Below are 21,635 nucleotides of genomic sequence, written 5' to 3'. Positions count from 1 at the left end.
AAAAATCTCAGCACGAGCAAAAGCCGTTTAAATATCCTTTCGCAAGGCATTGTGGATCATGTAGGATAAAGGCGCGCTACATTCTATTCATCACTATTGGGTCTGGCGTCATTGGAAACTACATCCCCCCAACTGCAACTGTTTCAGTTAATACCTAAGAGGACGCACTGAAGTGTTTTTGTTTTTTTTTTCAGATGGACGGAACACAGGAGGTGAGTGGTAATATTTTATGTGGTGTTTTGCTTTTTGTCCTAAAATTTCGGATATAATTTTTAAAGAGTTTACAGAGTAATTTCTTAAGCTGGCGAAATGTTTATTTTTAAAAGGTTAATTATTTAGCCTGATATTACTACTTAACCGAAGGTGTGCAATATATAATTTACATATTAAATAAGTATTAAGTCTACATTTAAATTATTACCTTATTAACATGATATGCTTATTGGTCCACGTCAGCTGGTTAGATGTTTATTGCAATGGAAGATCCCAAATCCATTCAGAGGAGGTTTGAAGCGGCTGTTAAAGTGATCCGAAGCTTACCTGAAGATGGTACTACCTCTATATTAAGTATTAAACATCAGTGTCAAGTATTGAACTACATGGTTTTCTATTTAAATAACAATAAATGATCTTCTTTTAATCATTCTCTCCTCATTTCACACAGGCTCCTATGACCTGTCTGATGATATGCTGGTTATGTTCTACAGTTACTACAAACAAGCCACAGCAGGACCATGTGACACCCCCAAACCCAACTCTTGGGATCCTATTGGTAAAGCTAAATGGTAAATATCAATCACCAAATTATGATTTTACATGCCCATTTTGAATATGCTGTTTCTATTCAACTGAAATGTTTACTTTTTGTAAATATAAATATGAATATTAAACCCAAACACATGTGTGTTCTCTGCAGGGAGGCATGGAAAACCTTGGGAAACATGTCAAAGGACCAAGCCATGAAGGAATATGTTCAGGAAATACAGCTGGTTGGTAGTTGTCTAGATCCCAGAGATGAAGCTCTATCATATTGAGGTATCAATACAAATAGTTTAATCCAGAAACAATCAAATGTTTTATCATAGATACTTGAAACGATCCCGGTCACAGAGAGGATGGCAGAATTAATGGACGCTCTTGACCCATTTTATGAGATAGTGTTGGAAGATGATGATGATGATGATGCAGTCAGTAAAGCAGCACCTTTATCCACAGGTACTTTATTTAGAAGCATTTAAAGTACTTAACCATAAGATTTGTCCTTACAATACCTGTGCCTGCTTAAATTAACATTTCATATTTAATATTTATTATTTACACTAATCCTGAAAAAACTGATGATGATGCTGCTGAGAAAGTTGAAGAGGGGGAAAGTGAAATTAATGTGGAAAACAAGGAAGATGACATTGAGATGGAGGAGAGGAGGAAAGGTACAGCAACAACTCTGTGTCTTTATTTTGTGAAATCAGCAAGACAGTGATCTGGAATGATTCATACCCCGTATTTGAGGACTTCTCAGCTCTTTTCTGTTCTGCAGACTCAAGCACATTTGCAGCAGGGAGAGGAGCTTTATCAGTGTTTAACGGAAGTGAGGAGAACAGCATGTCCTCCTCAACCGAGGACGCTCATAGTTCGCTGAACACGGAGGAGGAAGAGGAGGAATTGGCTTATGGTATAGTTTCTGGTCTTTAATTCCTTTTCTAGGCCCAAGGCATAAACGGTTTCTCCCAACTAGCAGTTGTGTTGGGGAATACAAGACTTGGGGGCTAAGTTTTGTTTTGCACTCTGATTAAAAAAGATTTAGCAGTCATTTAATGAAACTACAGTGGTATATAAAGTAAATCTGTGTTTGAAAATGTGATTTGACAGCATCATTCTCCCCAAATATCACGCAGATGACTCAGACGATGAGATGTTCAGTGACTCAATGGAAAATCCAGCGACACAAGAGAAGGTACAGTCTCCAGTCATGTTTTCAAGTCTTTCACAGGCTCAAGAAGCTTAAAAATAAAGAAAAGAAAAACATGCATTTTGCAGAATTGAAATAAATGCAAGTGTAAAACTTCATAATCATAATTCTCTTTAATATAGAAATTCTATTATGATTTTAATGTTTTTGAAGGAAAACATATTTTGCTCACCAAGGCTGCATTTATTTGCAGTAATATTTTAAAATATTATGACAATTTAAAATGACTATTTTCATATATTTTAAAATGTAATTTATTCCTATTCATTTTCAGCATCATTACTCCAGTCTTCAGTGTCACGTGATCCTTCAGAAATCGTTCTGATTTATTAAACATTTATTATTATTATCAACAGTTGTGTAAACTGTGATGCATTTTTTTTATAAATAGATTTTATTAAAATGTATTTAAAATAATAAACTTTTGTAAAAAAATAAAAATCTTTTTATATAATCTAGTGTATATGAATATTTAGAACTACAAAAAGAACAGGTTCTGAAAATATTCATAATTGTCCTAAAATTTTTGGCTTTAATAGGATTACATTTTCTTTTAATTTTGAGGTTCAGTGTGACCTGGACATGTGTGAGATTTGTGAAATTCACTCTCTAGTAAAATGCTTATTTAGTTCTTTCAATAAGCTGATTAACTTATTAAACACTTTCATGTTGACCTTAGTATTGAAGTCTTCAAATTCAGACAAACCCTTGAAACAACAATCATTAATGTGAATTATAATCTGGGTTGAGTCCATAGAATCCATCATGTTATTATGAGGTCACTAATCACCAGAAATTTGAAAGTGTTAAGTTGGATTCGAAATGCTTTGCAAAAACATGAATTAAGACATCAACTGCAGTCCATCAATAGAGTTGTGACATTTTTGGAGAGAAAGAGAGAGCGAGAACTAAAGGAAGAAATGTATTTGTTTGTCATGTCATCTCAGAGCGATATAAATGGGAGTATGTGATGCTGTCCCTAGGGTTCGGGAGTTCCCAGGGTGCATTTGGCAGATGTGAGCGTGGCTGGGGCCCACGTGAAACAAGGGGGAAACAGAGAGCCTCAGTGTGGGAGTCAGGATGGAAATACACCCCCTGTCCCCCACCCACCGTCACGTGGACCGGTCCGAACTGACAGAATCTCAGCAGGCAGTGGAAGAGGTTGGGCTCCAGTCAGTGTTTGAATAAGTCTTGAGCACCGTGACGTCAACAAGCAATAATGTGATCAACAAGCCAATTTTCCACCAGCATTTGTATAAACGTACAATGCGAGTGAATACTATTATACTTCTGCTAGGAATCATTTCCTTATAAGGCAAGACTATTGCTGTTGCATTTATTGTTGTCTATATTGTCTTTCATCGCTATGGGCTTGTAAGGCCAATGAAATAATAGTCAGATTTTTTAAAACATTTTTTTTGGTTTGTTTATTGAAACATAAAAATGAATAAAATTCAGATGTGTCAAATATATAAATATTTAAATACATATGGATTTTATGACTCATATAGTATGATCTAGTGAGAATGTGGAGCTCATACTCGAGGAGGGAAAAACCTGAATTTTATTCAGAGGGTCAAACTGTGCAAAAATATTAATTTTGGTGCAGTTGCTGGTATTTATATGGTCAAAATGAAAGATGTAATTCTGATAGCTTTTGATGTAAATCAGTGACATAGCAGAATACATATCACTAACGAATAATTAAATGCAGTACAAATAACATTTCCTCTAAAGCTTGATGGATCATATTTGACACTAACATGTTTTTTTTCTAAATAATGGCGTATGGATAATCAAGTAAACCTAAGTTGCTTCAGTGTACTAAATGTTCGTCTTAAGATATTAATAAGATCATATTGATAATTTGGAGGATCAAATATGATAAAGTAGGCTTTATAGGGCTGAAGTATTTGTTGTTTGTGCTGTGTTTAATTATGTAACAATGTCAGCAGCAGAGATACACTCTTGTAACTGATTGTTACATTTTGATCTGGAGACCATTTATAGCATATATGGATGATTTGTATTTCATATATCCTCAGGTTGTCAGTTAACAGGAACTAATCTACCAGATGAACATAATGACTTAAAAGAGCGCAGTTGCCAAGGAAGTGCTCAGTGCTGTGAGACTGAAGAGAGAGCGTTTAACCCACAGATCGCTGTGATGTTGTCACAGTTACAGGACGATATGCAGGATGTGCTGCACAGACTGACCACACTGGAGCTTCTCACAGCATCACAAGTAAGACCAGCACCAAAATATGACTCAAAACAAGTAACCACAAGCCTAGACTGCATTTACTTGGATCAAAATACAGTAAGATCAATGTGAAATATTAATGCAATTAAAACGAACTGTTTTATATCGTAATGCATTGTAAAATGTAATTGATTCCTGTGATGCATCATTGCTCCAGTCTTCAGTGTCACATGATCCTTCAGAAACATTCTAATATACTGATTTACTGTTTTTGTTTTGTTTTAGGCTGAAATCCTTCCTCTCAAAACTCAGCACTCTAAGTCACCAAAAAAGGTCTGTTTATGGTTTGTTACTTTAAATACTTGGACTGTCATCGTCTGAAATGCAACTTTATATTAATAGACATTATTAATCATATCTGTATTTATCCTGTTTTTTAGAGGTTGCTCTGGTGGCCTTTACACTTGTCCCCTATCACTGTAGCACTGACAGTTATCTGGCCCTTTGCTGTGCACTGGCTGGTGCAGTTTTACTTACAGAAGAGGAGGAGGTAAGTATTCATTCATGCACTGTTAACTATAAACTATATGTTGATAAAAGTACCACTTTTCTTTATATTCGATGTGATGAAATAATGTTGATTAAAACACTGTCTGTGTTGTGGTTGTCGATGGTTAAGAGTGAAGTGAAGATTCGTTACCAGCTGTGCAGCTCCTGAAGACTTTCACGCGGTCTGGAGTCGTATCTGATATAAATACAGCAGTGAATATCGTGAAGCCACACTGAGCCTCAGGACCTTAATAAGGATACACACTACTGTTCAGAAGTTTGGCATCAGTAAGGAGGAATTAATACTTTATTCAAAAGTAATAGTAAAGTCATTTATAATATACAAATGATTTCCATTTCAAATAAACGCTGTACTTTTGAACTTTCTGTTCACCAAAGAATCCTGAAAGAAATGCACAAATGTTTTCAACACTGATCATAATCAGAAATGTTTATTGATTATAAATCAGCATATTAGAATGATTTCTGAAGGATCATGTGACACTGAAGACTAGAGTAATGATGCTGAAAATTCGGCTTCGCCGTCACAGGAATGAATTACATTTTGAGGTATATTAAAATAGAAAATAGTTTTAAATTGCAATAATATTTTACAATGTTACTGTATTCAATTTAAGTTTCTATTGTGTACTAATGGTTGTTTATATGACTATGAGTGCAGGTTGTTTATATATCCGCTTTTAAAGACCTTTTCTGTTATGGCTTTTGCAAATGGACTGTGGACAAATTCATTGTATCAAAGAGAATAGCTCAGACTGTGTATGTGGACCATTAAGAGGACGAGAATGCAAGAAGTCAATTTATTAAGCTGCAGACATACATTATTTATAAGAATGTTATTGTTATTGTAAAGCGGGTAATTTGTTTGTAAGCTGAATAAAGTGTTTGAATGGTTCACTGTGTTTCTGACTGCTGAAGAGCCAGACAATGTGTAAATCAAAGAGACTCAATGTCGGCCCATTGAGATACTGTCGCGTGTTCCACACGGACTCAAATAAAGGGAGGACAATAACAATCTGGTTGTGTCCAAAAATTATGAGCATGTACAGGGGGTAGAGAAGCATTAAACCGCTATGGAAGATGGTCTGAGAGCAGGTACGTTTATATAAAAACTATAAATTCATTGTCTAACTATAAAGCTACCTTTTTGCGGACATAACATTTAGGAGGAAAAGTTTGTGCGGTCAAGAACACTACTATGGCGAAGGCTTATGAATATTAATTACGTTATATGACGTTCGCCCAGTAGACAACGCTGATTTGCTCGTAGTCGCTACACTCCGGCGAATGAACTCACGTGATTGGACGCTCGAGGACAGTTACCACGCAACTCGTTTAATATTCATGAGACGTGCCTTTGGAGTAGTAGGATTCGTAATCTACGAGTGCGGAAGGATATACGTGCACGTGGTGAATCTGTAAACAGTTTTAGTGTCATGCATTTATTCAGTTTACGGTTTAAGAAATAAAAGGAGGAGAGTTTAATAATATTATGGACGAAGTAAATCGAGCAGATCCTCCGAACTGGATCCAGCAGCACGCCGTCGTAAGAGCAAGTAACATTCCTGTTAATATAAACTGATTCATTACATGTTTGGATAAATGTAATTTGATTAATTGTTTTCTTTAGTATCAAGACCTGATGCATTTAGATGTCGGTGACAGTGCTCAAGTATATGCTGCCTTCCTGGTGTACATGGATCTGACGGAAGGTGAGGAAAAACAGCAGTAACGTTACTTTGCTAGAAACTGAACACAGAGTTTATAAAATGATTGATTACCCTTTTGTGTGTTTTTCATTTGCAGTGCGTAAATGGAAAGAGGTGGTTGGAGTTTCCTGCCCAGAGTTACAGGCGGTTCTTCTGGAGGCTCGAGAGAAGGAAGGAGAAGCAGCTCAGATGATCTTCCCTCTGCCTTCACACAGATCCATCAAACACAGAGAGTACGAGACTTTTACTGTAATACTGTCATTACTAAGCAGCAGCTTTTGAGCCAGGATGTGTTAAAGCTTCTGTGACAGACTTACCAACGGAATTGAAAGAACTGTTTCCAAACAGGTTTCCCAATGGGGCCGTTCACACTGGTTTTTATGCTTCATGGACTGCAGTTTTAACCGTCTCTCAATTAAGTACACAGTCTTGTACTTTAGTTTTTTGTCTCAATTTCAAATACTTAAATTTTTAAAATTCAACTCGTTTTAATTAAACAAGTTCGTAATGTTGTGATTTGCTTTGCAGCTGTTTGGTTTGGTTAGTGGCTTCTTGAGACTGGCTGAGAGCTACATCTATGTTCTGATTGGCTAAAGCACTCAGACAGAACAGAATTTTTTTCTGTTAACAGGTGATTTTGCAGGAAATATATTTCTGTGGTATTTGTTGGGTATTCAAAAAACAAAACAAAAAAAAAAGCTTGTAGCAGCTTTAACATATTTGCCTAATAAAATCTGTGGCATTCATATCTACACTATTTTAAAAGGAATGTATGGTAGTGCTTTATAATAACCCTTGACTAATAATTCTTAACAGCATTAATGTACATTTAAAAAGGTCATAAAACAAATTTTCATACATTAGATTTGCACATACATCTCATATCGCTACCAAATATTATATGAAGTGTTTCCGAGCATAAGGTGTTGTTAAGATGGTTTCTGGCAAGGACACATGACTTGAGTTGAAACCTGCCTTATATGCCTTAATGTGATTATGCTTTAACACGTATGATAATGTGATTTCCTCTGTCTCTCACAGGTTGCGGTGTATATTGGACAGAGGTGCCCCGATGCTCTTGTGTGCAGTGGCTTCGGACTCCACTCTGGTGTATCAGAGACTGTGTGATGGTTTTCTGACCCCTGACCCTCCTGTGGACATTCGAGACCAAGGCCGCCGACAGCATCGCAAACGGAGGTTACAGACATGAGAGAAACACCCAGATGATACAGACAGACTGTGATTCCTAACTCTCCAGATGTGAGGATTGGGTAGTACTTACAGTTCGAATACATTTCTGAACTCATTTTATTTTTGTGGATGAGAGAGATTGGGTGAACCAAGGAATAGTTCTTCCAAATCTTGTCATTTATTCACCCCTTGTTCCAAACCTAAAAGGGTTACTCCATCCCAAAATGAAATCTTTTGTCATTAATCACTTACCCCCATGTCATTTCAAACCCGTAAAAGCTTTGTTTGTCTTCGTAACACAATTTAAGATATTTTGGATGAAAACCTGGAGGCTTGAGACTGTCTCATAGACTGCCAAATAAATAACAGTGTCAAGGACCAGGAAAGGTATGAAAGTTGTCGTCAGAATACTCCATCTGCCATCAGACGTGCAATCTGGGTTAAATGAAGCGACAGGAACACTTTTTGTAAGTGAAGAAAACAAAAATAATGACTATTCAACAATTGCTTTGTCAGCAGACTCCTCTGTGTCTCTCCATAACACCGTATGCTGTTCTGTATCATCCGCGCCACAAGGATGCGCTGTTTCTACATGTATTTAGCTTTGATTTGAAATAAAAATGAGAGTTGATGTTGGCGCGGTTGATACAGAAGAGCATACACAGCATACGCTGATATGGAGAGACACAGAGGAGACTGTTGACAAAGGAATTGAATAAAGTCGTTATTTTTGTTTTCTTCACTTACAAAAAGTCTTCCTGTCGCTTCATATAACCCAGATTGCACGTCTGATGGCAGATGGAGTATTCTGACGATGCTTTTCACACTTTCCTGGACCTTGACACTGTTATTTATTTGGCAGTCTATGGGACAGTCACAAGCCTCCCGGCTTTCATCCAAAATATCTTAAATTGTGTTCCGAAGGCGAACAAAGCTTTTACGGGTTTGGAAGGACATGGGGGTAAGTGATTTAATGACAAAATTTTCATTTTGGGATGGAGTATCCCTTTAATGACTTTTTAGTTTTTCTGTAAAAAATACAAAACATTGGACCCCATTGACTTCATTATATGAAAGAAAAAAAAAAAACATCAATAAACCAGATGCTTTTCCTTGGTTAGTTGGTCATAGTGTATTATTTATTCTTGCACTCAGCATCACACTTGCATTTTTGGCAATTTTGTTTGACCCAAATGTGTACATAGAGAAGCATACATGTGGGATACTGTTCACTTTAGTGTGAAAACACAGAAATTAATGGCTTATTGTTGTATCTTATTTCAGAAAAGAAAACACTGTGTGCTTAAGGCTATGGCAAATTACTGTCATACTGTAAAAGGAAGAAGCACTTCCTGGTAATAAAAACATATCTATGTAAAACTTTCTGAAGGCTGGTTTTAAAACTTCTACTGGTTTTCAACTCAAGAATAGTAACTATAAATGTCAAGCGAACCCATGATATCCACCTGTTATATAGAGTAAAATGAGTATGTGAAAACTACATGACCTTAAGATGCTGTAACTGGCGTCTCTAAACACAGCTAGATGCTATGATCTATCTCCACCGCCCAACACTTCCTCAAGACCGGCTCTGAAGGAACTGCACTGCCCTCATCTAACAAACAAATCTAGTGATGATACATACAGCACTGCTGTCCTGAGCATTATAACATAACTCAAAGAAAAAGGTCAAAAAGACATATACATAATACACTGTGGGTGAAAAATACTTCATTAAAAAAACAATTGGAATGCTAGAAATGGCCTTGTGTTTCTGTCCATACGCTTTCACCTACTGTGTCTCAACAGCGTGAGCTGGACAGAATCACACAAGTCTCTCAGTAGGTATGTCCTCTCGAGAAGATATCGTCTCCTCTGCTAGTGTCCATGTCAAATGGAGGGCGAAATCCTGGATTCTCAGCATGGCTCTCTCCACTGTATGTAGTCTATGAGTAGGAGAAGGCTTATGGGTAGTGTAAGGCAAGGGATTGAGGAACAGTCTGAAAATGGCTTTCCCATTCAAATCTTGGGCCAAATCCCAGTCTCCTTAACCATGTCCTTTCCATGCCCCCATACCGTTTAAATACTAGTCCAGAAGAGTCTCAAATACTGACCTGTAAGACATTTGGGAGAGTGTGTAGATTGTAAACAGAGTAGATAACTGGGTTGAACCCAAGATTCATACTTGTTGGGTAAAGAGGCATGGAAAGCAAGTGTAAAGAACTTTGGGACAGGATTGACTCAATGTTGGTGTGAGTCAAACGTCTCAGCGTGCTATGTCATATCCTCCTCGTCCGAACAGTAGTCCCGTCCCTGTAAATGTAGGAGTCATATTAAGGGAAGGTACCTCAAAAAACAAACAAACAAAAATAAAACTATTAAAATAGACATTTTCTGAAGTGTATTACTCATGGTTAAGCTTAAGTGTACTTTTATTTTGATGCAAACGCTTAAATCTAAAGTATACTTTGGGTTTTTATGCAAACCTTTATGACTAAAGTATACTTCGGTTTTTAAACAAACATCTAAGCCTAAATTATACTTTGGTTTTTACGCAAATGCTTAAGTATACTTTGAGCTTCAGTTTTTACGCAGATCCTTAAGGCTGAAGTATATTTTGGTTTTTACACAAATGCTTAAAGAAAAATTTACAAAAATGAAAATTAGCCCATGTTTTACTCACCCTCAAGACATCCTAGGTGTATATGACTTTCTTCTTTCAGATGAATCCAGTCTGAGTTATATTAAAAATGATCCTTGCTCTTCCAAGTGTTAGAATGGGAGTAGGCGGGTGCTTTTTTAAACAATCCAAAACTAGTCAAATAAAGCGCATCCATCCATAATAAAACGTGCCTCACACCGCTCCGGTGGGTGAATAAAGGCCTCCTGTAGTGAATCGATGCGTTTTTGTAAGAAAAATAAACATATTTAAAAGGTTATAAAACACTTTTCTCTCACTTCCGCTAACTGTCATTCGTGCAAGCCGTTCTGGGCGGATGATGTAGGATGTATGCGTTGCGCAAGCACCGGGAGAGATATGCTAGTCTCGTGAGTTTGTTTACACAAGCAAAGGAATCAAAGTTTCCTTACTTTACCAAAGGAAAACCAGTCTCATCCTGACTTAAACTGAAATCCTCTGACATTCTTTAAAAATCCTCAGTCTGTGCTTCTAATTCATGACCGGCTTTTTGTTTTGCTGTCTCTCCTCCATGCTTCCGCATTCGTCACAAATCACCAGCTACGTCATCTACAACAGTTAGCGGAAGTGAGAGAAAAGTGTTTATAATGTTTTAAATATGGATATTTTTCTTACAAAATCACATCGATTCACTACAGGAGGACTTTATTCACCCTCTGGAGCTGTGTGAGGCACGTTTTATTATAGATGGATGCACTTTATTTGACTACTTTTGGACTGTTGAAAAAAGAAAAACACCCGCCTACTCCCATTCTAATGCTTGAAAGAGCAAGGATCATTTTTAATATAACTCCGATTGGATTCGTCTGAAATAAGAAAGTCATATACACCTAGGATGCCTTGAGGGTGAGTAAAACATGGGCTAATTTTCATTTTAGGGTGAACTAACTCTTTAAGCATAATGTATACTTCGGTTTTCAGGTAAATACTTAAGCCTGAAGTATACTTCGGTTTTTACACAAATGCTTAAACTCAAAGTATACTTCAGTTGTTACGCAAATGCTTAAGCCTGAAGTAAACTTTAGTTTTGGTGCAAACAAACAGCTGGCCACATAGCCTTTCAACGTATACGCCATTAAGTGTGCATAGGACAAACAATGTGTAAAGTGTGAAAAAATTTAAAAATTGAAGGGCGCATGTGTATACATGGTTAGAAAAGGCTGTGTGTGTAAAGTACATGCATACTGTGATTGTAATAAAATTTACATCCCATGCATTCTATACACATGCCCTAGTGTAATACCAAAGTATACCATGGGCTTTAGGGACTTGAGAAAGCCTCTCAACCTTAGAGCAATAGTAATAGTGATGCTACTTCCATCACCTTTTCAATCTTCTCATCCAGCATCCTGAAGAACTCCTGCTGGCTCTCTGAAGAGTGGATACTGAGGAACAATGAAGGCTTGGTGAACATCTCATTGGTCTTCAACTCTCCATTACTGAATACTAGAGCAGAACCCAAACACGTACTCACCTTATCTTATTACTATTCCCAGTGGCATCTTTGTGCCTGCCATTGTGCAAAAATGTGCTCTTTTCCTGCAAGACATGAAGAGGAAAAATGTATGCTCTACAGAATAGTATGATTATTTGGAGATACATAATACTATGTATCAATCTTTACCAAGGTCTCTTGGTTTTGTGTGTTCGTGCACTCCTCTTCTCCATGCATGTACTTCACCTTCTCAACTCCTTTCAGTCTGTACTCATCTAAACAGAAAGTGTAAAGTACACTTAAAATCACCTGGACACAGGATTCTTAATCTATTTTACTTCGGTAACATGATCTTTCGGAGTTAAACAACATATTTAACAAAATAATCCCGAATTACCACCAATACTCACAAAGATATTTATTTTAAGTGACTTGCATTTATGGATCATGTACAGTAACATAGTAAGAAAGTAAACAAGTCAATTCTAAGTCAGGTACCAAATTGGAATTTTCAATGAAATTCAACACTGACTCCGGCTCTATATCACATTATCTAGAGTGAATATCTGTGGACACACAGCTGGGACACTGACCGGAGAAGGCATCTCCGTTGCTGTAGGCCTTACCCCGGCCCTCTTCATCACTGGGTACAGATGACAACTGCTTGGCTGAGGTGCAGCCCATCGCCTCACTTCCTCTCCTCTCCTTCCTGCATGGCACTCTCTACTGCACCTGACCCAACAAACACAGCCATGAGTTCTGCAGCAAAAACACAAGCATTTAGTACTCAAACAAAGCAATCTACATAAACATACAATAACGCAGTAACATGGAGCTTAGTGTATCTGTACTGATAAATGCTGAACTTCAATTTCATATCTGGGTGTGTCACGTGTATGTTTCCTGCTTGTGCTGAGCAGCTGATATGAATTCGGGTTAATGGAACACTGGCCTGAGCAGCGGATGCTGGTGCGTTTGGACGTCAGTCATTAGAAATAGATTAGAAATGGTGGGATGGACTGATAAGAAAAGATTAAAGATATATAACGTAAACACAGGGTCATATGAGTTACCCATATCTATGAAAATGACTTGAAACAAAATCTTTTGAAAAGATAGTTGGGGAAATAAAACTAATTCTATAGATGCTTTGGACACTAAACCATTTATAATGTCATTGCATGTAACTGCAGGTACAGTATGGACATCTGACAAGCAGAAGTGGCCTCGATTGTGCAGCTTGTTGTTCAGTCAGTCAATGACTAAACACTGCTTCTGTGTATCAAAGTTCCTTCTAAGAACACTTGCTTCGGGCAGACTTCCAAGGCACTGTAATGTCATGTCTAATGGTCTAAAACAAATTTAAATGAGCTTAACCAGAGACTGTGTGTAGCTGAGATGGACCACTGCTATTACAAAGAATGGAATACTAAATCCTGGAAACAAGTTAGCATTTTTTAAGTTAATGGCTGGGCCAACTTGAAATATGTTTTTTTTTTTTTCTTCATTTTTTTGAGAGTAAGAAACAATGTTTATATAATACCATTTATGTCAGATTTAAAAACTGATTTGAAAGATGTCATGTCAAAATGTCAAAATGGAAGTTTGGCAAGTAGTTATTGAGATTTTTGTATTTTGCAAAATCTCCAAAAAAAAAGAAGAAAAAAACTTTTATGATACTCATTCTCAAGTTGTTCCAAACCTGTATAACTTTATTTTGTATTCAAGTGAAAAAAAGTATTTTTGTTTTTTACTGTGATGCATCAATTTTCTTTTACCGAAATATTGAAATATAAATTAAAGTTTCCATCTAGCTGAAAACTAAAACCGAAAACAAAGTTTTAATAAATAAATTACATTTGGTTACTATTAAATCAGTTCTTCAGGTAAAGTTGTTTGGCAATGAGATACATAGCACTTTTACTTGTTTCTACTCTAGCATCATTTTTTTGTTATGGTTACCTTATGGTTTGTTACTCTTACTACTTCACCTGTAGATTATTCACAGGCTAAACACTTCAAACATCACCATTTCAGGAAATAATGTCGGCCCTCCAAAACTGCTTTGGCCGAAACAGATGTTCTTTTTCCATGCTTTAGCTGAATATTTTCAGGTGTAGCACTACATTTATACACTGGACAGCACCACTGCCTTGAATGTTAATAGACAAACATATATAAAAATGTTTAACAGTATATTCGATCCGGGCAGCTCTTAAAGTGACAGCAGTCATTCATGTTAATCAAACAACAACAGAGAAAACCTCTCACTGCTCTTGACTTAATCACATTTGTAACTTTACTAAAAAGAAATAAATATTAATATACATAGTGAAGAATATAAAGGCGATTTTTTCAATATTTAGATTTTTTTTGCACCCTCAGATTCCAGATTTTCAAATAGTTTTTTGTCGGAATATTGTTGTCCTAATAAAAAATAATTCATTGGTGGGATTATTTTTTATTCTTTCAGATGATGCATAAAGACTGGTTTTGTAGTCCAGGGTCACATATATACTGTTACCTTGAAATAAAATTACTAAAATTAATAATAAAAAAAACACTCATAAAATCACTATTACAGAATTATTTTTGTGAGAACTATAGCTTTAAATAGGTAAATACTACCATAACATTACATCATTATCTTTATACGTATTAAAGTCTTTATAATTATTAAAATTTGCACATGTATTTGTGACTGTTGAGCACAAAACCAGTCATAAGTTGCACAGGTATACAGTATTTGTAGCAATAGCCACGGTACATCGTATGGGTCAAAATGATCTATATTTATTTTATGACAAAAATCTGAAGATATTTAGTAAATCCATTCATTAGTAATATGCATGGCTAAGGACTTCATTTGGACAACTTTAAAGGCGATTTTATCAATTATTTTGCACCCTCAGATTCCAAATTTTTTAATAGTTGTATCCCTAAAACACCATACATCAATGGAAAGCTTATTTATTCAGTTTTCAGATGATGCACACATCTCAATTTTGTAAAAAAAAATGGACCCTTGCGACTGGTTTTGTGCTCCAGGGTCACATATCATATATAAAGGTATATTTTAACATGGACATCAGTTTTAAACCAATTTGTCTTATGAGAGCAGACTGTTATAATTGCAGGAAGACGTAATTTCTCGTGCATGAGAATCATCCAATCAGAGCAAACATGCAGCACGTCCAGCTGGAGCCTCGCATAAAGGGCCCTTGTGTGGCATCACAAGAAAAGAGCTGCGAGCAGGCAATGCAGCGAGGCAGAACTAATCGCTCTCAGAGCCGAGAGCCGTTACTCACACAACTCTTCCCATCACATTAAGATGTCACATAAAGAGTTTACACGGCGACACGTCTGTGCACCAAACAAGAACTAACAAAAATGACCTGAAAGCAAAAAATATTAAGAGTCATCATAGAGCACTCACGACGGTTTTATTTCCATAATTAACATTGCATCTTGTAGCAAGCGAGCACTGTGGCCTAGTAGTGAACGTGCATAATAATAAACACTTCATAACCCAATAATAACCAAACACACAACTAGCTGCGCTCCAATTGCGCTCAAGCTGTTGTTGATGCACATTAAATCAAATCAGATGTGATTTGTTGGTGATGTTCACCAGAACAGGACAACAACAATGGTCGCAACACAAAGATACGCTTCACTCGAATTAATGAAATTATGAACACAGAATGAGGTGAGGGCATAAGGAAGCACCTTATGCGGCTGATCTCACCTTCAGTGCAGATGCAGAGTTTAATCGTGCTGTTCGTGATCAGCAAAAGCGTTCAAGCGCGATCAGCTCCGTACAGATCAGCCCACAGACGTGAATAATCGATACGCTGAATCAGTCGATCAGTCCGCACAGAAAGAAGCAGTAGAGCGCAGAGCAGTTCAACGGATGACAGGTTTACAGATTACAAAAACACAATTAAATAGGTTGCTCTTTGATGAATCACAAATGAACAGCTGCTCTTGATGCACTGACCGTTTCTGGTCGAAATCCAGTGTATTAGGAGATTTAGACGATGAGGTCAAAGTCATCTCGCTGAAAGAACAAAAACAGAATTGTAATGTTAAATGAGCAATTAGTTCAAACATGTTTAATAACTATTTTTAATAGCAGAAAATCTGACTCTGTTGGTGCTTACATGATTACACTATTTATATAAAAATGTCATTCACATTTTAGTGCCTTTAAAAAAACCTGTCTGATGTCAGACTTTTAGTCCATACAGGGAGGTTTGTATGAATTAAATATGAAACATTTGCTGAAATCATTTGATTAATAAAAGGTTTTTGTATGTGTAAGTATTCAGTATTTATTTTTATTTTTTTTATTCAGCAAGGACAGATTAAAATTGATCAGATGTGACAATAAAAAAACACTTACAATGTTACAAAAGACTTCTATTTCAATAAATTATTTTCTTTTTAACTTTCTGGTCATCAAAGAATCCTGAAAAAACTGCTTTCAACGTTCATGATAAATGTTTCTTGAGCAGCAGATCAGAATGATTTCTGAAGGATCATGTGACACTGAAGACTGGAGTAATGATGCTGAAAATTCAGCTTTGATCACAGGAATAAAATACATTTTACAATGTATTCAAATGAAAACACATTTCTTTCAAAAGCATTATAATCTTACGGACCCCAAACTTTTGTACAATTATTTATAAACTCTACAAGATGATGTTCATAATATACATCATAATGACATACCTCCTCATTGTAGTTCATGACATGTTGTTTGATCTTGGATGAATCCACCCATGTGACAAAGTCTTCCAAACTCCTGTAAGAGTATTGCACAATAACTTAACATTTCATTTGCTCCAGATTCAAACAAAAGTTCATTATATAAAAATTAACATTGTGTTCCCTTCACTCAAAAATGAAAACTTACCAAAAAATAAAATTAAAAGAAGAAAAATAATAAATTGCACTCATCCTCTGGTCATCCAAGATGTAGATGAGTTTCAGAACATTAGAATAGATGTTGAGGATATGTAGCATTCCATCAATGGATCCACTGCAGTGAATGGGTGCCGTCAGAATGACAATTGATAAAAACATCACAATAATCCACACCACTCCAGTCCATCAACTGACATATTATGAAGCCAAAAGCTGCATGCTTGTAAAAAATAAATCCATCGTTAATTTGTGGACTAGACGTTAATTGATGGACTAGAGTGGTGTGGATTACTGTGATGTTTATATCAGCTGTTTGGACTCTCATCTTGACGGCACCCATTTACTGCAGAGGGTGATGAAAATCCATCTGTTCTGATGGAAAAACATCTCATCTACATCTTGGATGGTCCAAGGGTGAGTAAATGTTTGGACAAATTTTCATTTTTGGTTAGACCATTCCTTTAAAATTAAAGGGATACTCCACCCCAAAATGAAAGTTTTGTCATTAATCACTTACCCCCATGTCGTTCCAAACCCGTAAAAGCTTTGTTCGTCTTCGGAACACAATTTAAGATATTTTGGATGAAAACCGGGAGGTCTGTGACTATCCTTGTGGTGCGGATGATACAGAAGAGCATACGGTGATGTGGAGGGACACAGAGGAGACTGATGACAAAGGAATTATTGAAAAAAGTCATTATTTTTATTTTCTTCGCTTACAAAAAGTGTTCCCGTCGCTTCATATAACCCAGATTGCACGTCTGATGACAGATGGAGTATACTGACGACGACTTTCACACTTTCCTGGACCTTGACACTGTTATTTATTTGGCAGTCAATGGGACAGTCACAGGCCTCCCGGCTTTCATCCAAAATATCTTAAATTGTGTTCCGAAGACGAACTGAGCTTTTATGGGTTTGGAACGACATGGGGGTAAACGATTAATGACAACATTTTCATTTTGGGATGGAGTAACCCTATAAGTGAACATCCAATATATTTGAAGATCGAGTAAATTAATTATACAAGTCATTAAATTGTCAATAAAAGTTGATGCAGATAATATACAGCATAATATGTATATAACACATACAGCAGATAACGTGTGTGTGTGTGTATAGAGTTCAGTGTGATTTATGATAAAGGATACAGCCCTGCTCTATGAAGGTTATGGCAGTCTTCAGGTTCTGAGCCATACGCAGTTTTAGCATGATTGTGGGAAGTCGTCTCCTGCAGAAAATGACAGCAATCAGAAAAAACAGTACACAAAAGGAACAGGCATTAGAAACAAAAGATAAAACTAGTTGCTTTTGACCAGTTCAGCACATTGTGTTGTTTTTCTATTAATGTTGCAGCGCATCTTACCTGCAGAATGCAGATGCACTGACTTCATTCGTAAGGGAGAGTTTCTGTTTGGTGGGGATCAAACCAACACTGTAACTGCAACAAAGAGAAACACACTCGATCTCTAGACAGGACTGCAGCTCTAGTGCCCACAAATCATCCACAGGTTCCCAAACTTACAGTTTTTCCAAGAAAAGGGCTGTGCTTTGAGCTCTGAAACCATCCTTTTCATCAAAGTCCCATATTTTCTGTGCCAATTCTCTGATATTTCGACTTTTTTTTGTTGTATCTACAGAGAGATCATAAATGTTTTTGATTCATAAGTCATGTTTTGGCTCATCATTCACTTCCTCTAAAATATGAACAATTGCATGTAAGAAAGATATATTTTCTTAAAACAAATATACTATGTCAGGTTAAGGTTATTAAGTTAAATACAGTTCCTTACTTAGTGCAATCTTCTCTCTTCTCAATATGATATTTTCTTAACATTTTAACCTCGTGTAAATTGTTGTCAACCTCCCAGTTAATAAAATCAACTTCCTTCAAGAGTTTCTGCTTGTGAAATTTCAATTTAAGAACCATTTTGGAAATTAAACCAACTATATTTATCACAACGGTATAGCTGTTATTCTCTAGTTTCTGATTAATCGCGATTAATAGCATCCAAAATAAAAGTTTTTGATTGCATTATATGTGCGTGTACTGTGTATATTTATTATTTACATATAAATACACACTACATGCATATATTTAAGAAAAATATGTAATTTATAATATAAATTATATAAATATAAATATAGACATGTAAATACATGTGAATATTTTCAAAATATATACTGTATGTATGTGTATTTATATATACATAATAAATATACACAAACAATAACGGAAGTCAAAGACAAGGCACATTTTATACAGTAATTCAAAGTGTGCTACATAAAAATGATTTTAAAAAATAACCATAAAATAACTGTACAGGATAAAACTAACAATAAAACGAAAATAATAATAATTTGTATTTAATTCATTAGTAATGAGTAATTTATAGATTTCTTATCCCAAGTAAAGTTCAGTTAAAGAAAATTACTTAATTACTCTGCAATACATTTTTAAACAAATACAAAATCTTTTTGGACAGAAATTACCATGATATTTATTTATTTTTATTTCCAAACTGGTGCAGGGAGCTGTTTCATAAAACAAGTTTAGCAAATAAGCCAGGTTTATTTCAGTTAGTTATGGGTGTGTATTGCATGAAAGGGTGTGTATTTTTTTCAGAAAAACAAAACAAAACAAAAAAAACCTATATATATATATATATATATATATATATATATATATATATATATATATATATATATATATATATATATATATATATATATATTATATATGTATGTATTATTTGTTTTATTTTTTTTTTCAGAAAAAATACACACCCTTTCATGCAATACTCACCCTTAACGATAGATGCCACTGTATGCAACTTTCCACCTTCATTTAAAAAAGTTTTGGTGAAACTGACACGACAGAAAATTTAAAAAAGTTTTGGTGAAACTGACACGACAGAAACATGAGTGTCGGGCACACTTTGACTCGCGCTGACAGTGTGGTTGAGGAAGTAATCGTTTTGTGTGTAATGACTGCTGAATACTTGCAAATGCTACCACATGAGCTGAACCATATATATGTCAGCATTCGGACGTTAGGACGCTCAAACATGCCCTAAAATGCTGTCCAGGTAGGCAGCTCACCAGATTTTGAGACACACTTTAATCAAATGTCTATAACCACAAACATTCCTGTGCAGAAAGTACAGTATCATATTCCTGAAAACACGTTAATATGATTGGGAGACCAGGGCTAGGGTTTTAACATAGATCATGTTTAAGTTTAACAATGTAAAGCTTCAAATAATAGAAAGGAAAATCTATATATTTTTAGTGTATATTTCTATTATATATATATATATATATATATATATATATATATATATATATATATATATTTAAAAAATGCCATGCTGTGCAGTTTACCTTGAACACGTTTGTATACTTTTGCATAGGGACGTGTCATGTTTGAAAAATGTTAAATCCAGGTTAATCAGGGGAAAGATTGATTATCTTATGTGCCTGAGATTAATAGAAGACTGAGAGGAAACTTCTCACAAACAAAAGCAGGTTCTCAAACTGCACTTTCAGGTTCCAGTGGTGTAGCTGCAGATAGAAACTGCTTCCTATCTTTATATAAATAATTAGTTACCTACCAAACCCATTGTTTTTTGTGTGAACTGTAAGATAATGATGAACCAGACTGATATTTGAACATTTCTCTAAATTATGTAATCATTTCCTTGTCAAACAGGACGTTGGGTCAGGACAGATCTCGCAGAAAATATCAGTTTTTTTTTTTTTTGAAAAGTGTGAATTTGGACACTAAAAAGCTGAGAACAGTAGCTGTGAATGAAGCTGAGCCGCTCTCAGTCAGTATGCGATCGCATGTTCATTTCTCTTTCGCATCTTATTGTGCCTAAAGTTAGGGTAGGTGATTTTGGAGGGGCTAGCAACAGCATGCTAGCTTTGAAAACATAACGCCGTGTTCTAATTACAAATATGAAACCTTTTAAACATCATTAAATGTACATATTGAGTGACTGATACCATCTTTGTTATGGAATACACTCGTTGGTTCGCAGGGAGTTCACAGTTTCTTTTTAAACGTACATCTTTGCTTTAATTTATTTTCAAAATTTCTCTCTGTTGTTGTTTTCAGGCTATAAATGTCACGCAAAATGATATTTAAACTCGTATTACACACGTTTAACTTTTAATAAAGCAAATAATCACCTGAGATTATCAGCATCACCAGTATTTGGTGTTCTTATTGTTAAAGTTCAGTGTGGTTGCAGAGATATTGGGAGCTCAGTGTTGCTCCACATTTAAATTTTTCCCATTTTCAAAGGTCAAAAACCTAATTCGGGTCACTTTGCATTACAGCCGATACTTTTTTCACTTTTAAAGAGGAATGTCTAAACTGAAGCACAAATATTGAAAGTAGAAATGTAGCTTGTTTCCTCTATCAACACAATTGCACCTGTCTGAGTGCCATAAATGTACCTTTTTTAGATATTTGAATTAAGACATATATATATATATATATATATATATATATATATATATATATACACAGTCGTGGCCAAAAATATTGGCCCCCTTGGTAAATATGATCAAAAAAGGCTGTGAAAATTCATCTGCATTGTTAATCCTTTCATTGGATAATAAGAATTTAAAATGGGGGGAAATATCATTATGAAATAAATGTTTTTCTAATGATATAAGTGGGACTTTGCAAGTTAAGGACAGCGATATCTTTATATTAATTCCATAACTCAAGATTTGGACTCATTGCGGTTTATTTATTTTTAGATTTTTTTTTTTTTTTTTTTTTTCAATATCTGGCAACGCCAGCATAACTGACAGTAATCAAAAAAGAGCAGGTTAAAAACAGCACGGGCAGGTTATTCCTGACAGGATGCAATTTGCTAACACAAACGTAGTGATCATCATGATATATTATCTTT

General features: G+C 35.6%; 4 protein-coding genes across 9 annotated transcripts; 2 read left to right on the top strand and 2 right to left on the bottom strand.

Annotated features, from left to right (window-relative positions):
• The first annotated feature begins 2 nt into the window (after positions 1-2).
• On the top strand, positions 3-5,102 carry acbd5b (acyl-CoA binding domain containing 5b). 2 transcript variants are annotated; one of them, XM_019114932.2, is made up of 13 exons: positions 3-212; positions 465-549; positions 665-785; positions 917-989; positions 1,086-1,215; positions 1,359-1,430; positions 1,538-1,672; positions 1,896-1,954; positions 2,953-3,130; positions 4,015-4,214; positions 4,458-4,505; positions 4,613-4,722; positions 4,852-5,102. In XM_019114932.2, exons 1-13 carry the CDS (start codon positions 195-197, stop codon positions 4,859-4,861), a joined length of 1,239 nt encoding a protein of 412 aa, XP_018970477.1. In that variant the 5' UTR covers positions 3-194; the 3' UTR covers positions 4,862-5,102. The 2 variants fall into 2 exon arrangements, with proteins under 2 accessions (XP_018970477.1, XP_042573590.1); XM_042717656.1 differs by having other exon boundaries at positions 457-549.
• Positions 5,103-5,719: 617 nt separating this feature from the next.
• On the top strand, positions 5,720-7,930 carry tsen15 (TSEN15 tRNA splicing endonuclease subunit). Of its 3 annotated transcripts, XR_006153940.1 has the most exons (6): positions 5,901-6,288; positions 6,373-6,454; positions 6,549-6,684; positions 6,800-6,870; positions 6,980-7,082; positions 7,493-7,627. XR_006153940.1 is itself a non-coding variant. In XM_019115083.2 (4 exons), exons 2-4 carry the CDS (start codon positions 6,385-6,387, stop codon positions 7,659-7,661), a joined length of 375 nt encoding a protein of 124 aa, XP_018970628.1. In that variant the 5' UTR covers positions 5,720-5,837; positions 6,373-6,384; the 3' UTR covers positions 7,662-7,930. The 3 variants fall into 3 exon arrangements, 2 of the variants coding, with proteins under 2 accessions (XP_018970628.1, XP_018970612.1); XM_019115083.2 differs by lacking the exons at positions 5,901-6,288; positions 6,800-6,870; positions 6,980-7,082 and adding an exon at positions 5,720-5,837 and having other exon boundaries at positions 7,493-7,930; XM_019115067.2 differs by lacking the exons at positions 6,800-6,870; positions 6,980-7,082 and having other exon boundaries at positions 5,933-6,288; positions 7,493-7,930.
• An 829-nt stretch (positions 7,931-8,759) lies between these two features.
• Positions 8,760-15,678, bottom strand: LOC109101737 (uncharacterized protein C1orf21 homolog). 3 transcript variants are annotated; one of them, XM_019115147.2, is made up of 6 exons: positions 15,524-15,678; positions 12,369-12,507; positions 11,965-12,050; positions 11,815-11,879; positions 11,665-11,725; positions 8,760-9,955 (listed from the first exon to the last, which is right to left on the bottom strand). In XM_019115147.2, the coding sequence occupies exons 2-6, from the start codon at positions 12,457-12,459 to the stop codon at positions 9,917-9,919; spliced, it is 342 nt and encodes a 113-aa protein (XP_018970692.1). In that variant the 5' UTR covers positions 12,460-12,507; positions 15,524-15,678; the 3' UTR covers positions 8,760-9,916. The 3 variants fall into 3 exon arrangements, with proteins under 3 accessions (XP_018970692.1, XP_018970698.1, XP_018970704.1); XM_019115153.2 differs by having other exon boundaries at positions 12,369-12,534; positions 15,524-15,637; XM_019115159.2 differs by lacking the exon at positions 15,524-15,678 and adding an exon at positions 12,591-13,265.
• Positions 15,679-15,808: 130 nt separating this feature from the next.
• LOC109101700 (U3 small nucleolar ribonucleoprotein protein IMP3-like) lies at positions 15,809-18,637 on the bottom strand. The gene is made up of 8 exons (XM_042719298.1): positions 18,508-18,637; positions 18,233-18,341; positions 18,074-18,148; positions 17,859-17,938; positions 17,456-17,468; positions 17,298-17,305; positions 16,513-16,607; positions 15,809-15,835 (listed from the first exon to the last, which is right to left on the bottom strand). Exons 1-8 carry the CDS (start codon positions 18,635-18,637, stop codon positions 15,809-15,811), a joined length of 537 nt encoding a protein of 178 aa, XP_042575232.1.
• Between the last annotated feature and the right edge of the window lie 2,998 nt (positions 18,638-21,635).

Source organism: Cyprinus carpio, chromosome B2 (assembly GCF_018340385.1).
Source record: "Cyprinus carpio isolate SPL01 chromosome B2, ASM1834038v1, whole genome shotgun sequence".
Taxonomy (NCBI): Eukaryota; Metazoa; Chordata; class Actinopteri; order Cypriniformes; family Cyprinidae; genus Cyprinus; species Cyprinus carpio.
The sequence above is the reverse complement of the archived record's forward strand: the minus strand, read 5'-3'. Positions and strand labels throughout refer to the sequence as shown.

Bases quoted from the DNA above. Each gene is read 5' to 3' on its own strand.
- acbd5b (XM_019114932.2), top strand. The intron at 1,673-1,895 runs GTATAGTTTCTG...AATATCACGCAG, and splicing joins AGAGGAGGAATTGGCTTATG to ATGACTCAGACGATGAGATG. The intron at 1,955-2,952 runs GTACAGTCTCCA...TGCTGTCCCTAG, and splicing joins ATCCAGCGACACAAGAGAAG to GGTTCGGGAGTTCCCAGGGT.
- tsen15 (XM_019115067.2), top strand. From the start codon at position 6,235: ATGGACGAAGTAAATCGAGCAGATCCTCCGAACTGGATCCAGCAGCAC. The intron at 6,289-6,372 runs GTAAGAGCAAGT...TGTTTTCTTTAG, and splicing joins GGATCCAGCAGCACGCCGTC to TATCAAGACCTGATGCATTT. The intron at 6,455-6,548 runs GTGAGGAAAAAC...TTTCATTTGCAG, and splicing joins GTACATGGATCTGACGGAAG to TGCGTAAATGGAAAGAGGTG.
- LOC109101737 (XM_019115147.2), bottom strand. From the start codon at position 12,459: ATGGGCTGCACCTCAGCCAAGCAGTTGTCATCTGTACCCAGTGATGAA. The intron at 11,880-11,964 runs GTAAAGATTGAT...CATGTCTTGCAG, and splicing joins CACAAAACCAAGAGACCTTG to GAAAAGAGCACATTTTTGCA. The intron at 9,956-11,664 runs GTGATGGAAGTA...CTACATTTACAG, and splicing joins TGGATGAGAAGATTGAAAAG to GGACGGGACTACTGTTCGGA.
- LOC109101700 (XM_042719298.1), bottom strand. From the start codon at position 18,637: ATGGTTCTTAAATTGAAATTTCACAAGCAGAAACTCTTGAAGGAAGTT. The intron at 18,149-18,232 runs GTAAGTTTGGGA...TCTTTGTTGCAG, and splicing joins GCCCTTTTCTTGGAAAAACT to TTACAGTGTTGGTTTGATCC. The intron at 15,836-16,512 runs GTATGTCATTAT...TTGTTCTTTCAG, and splicing joins TCATGAACTACAATGAGGAG to CGAGATGACTTTGACCTCAT.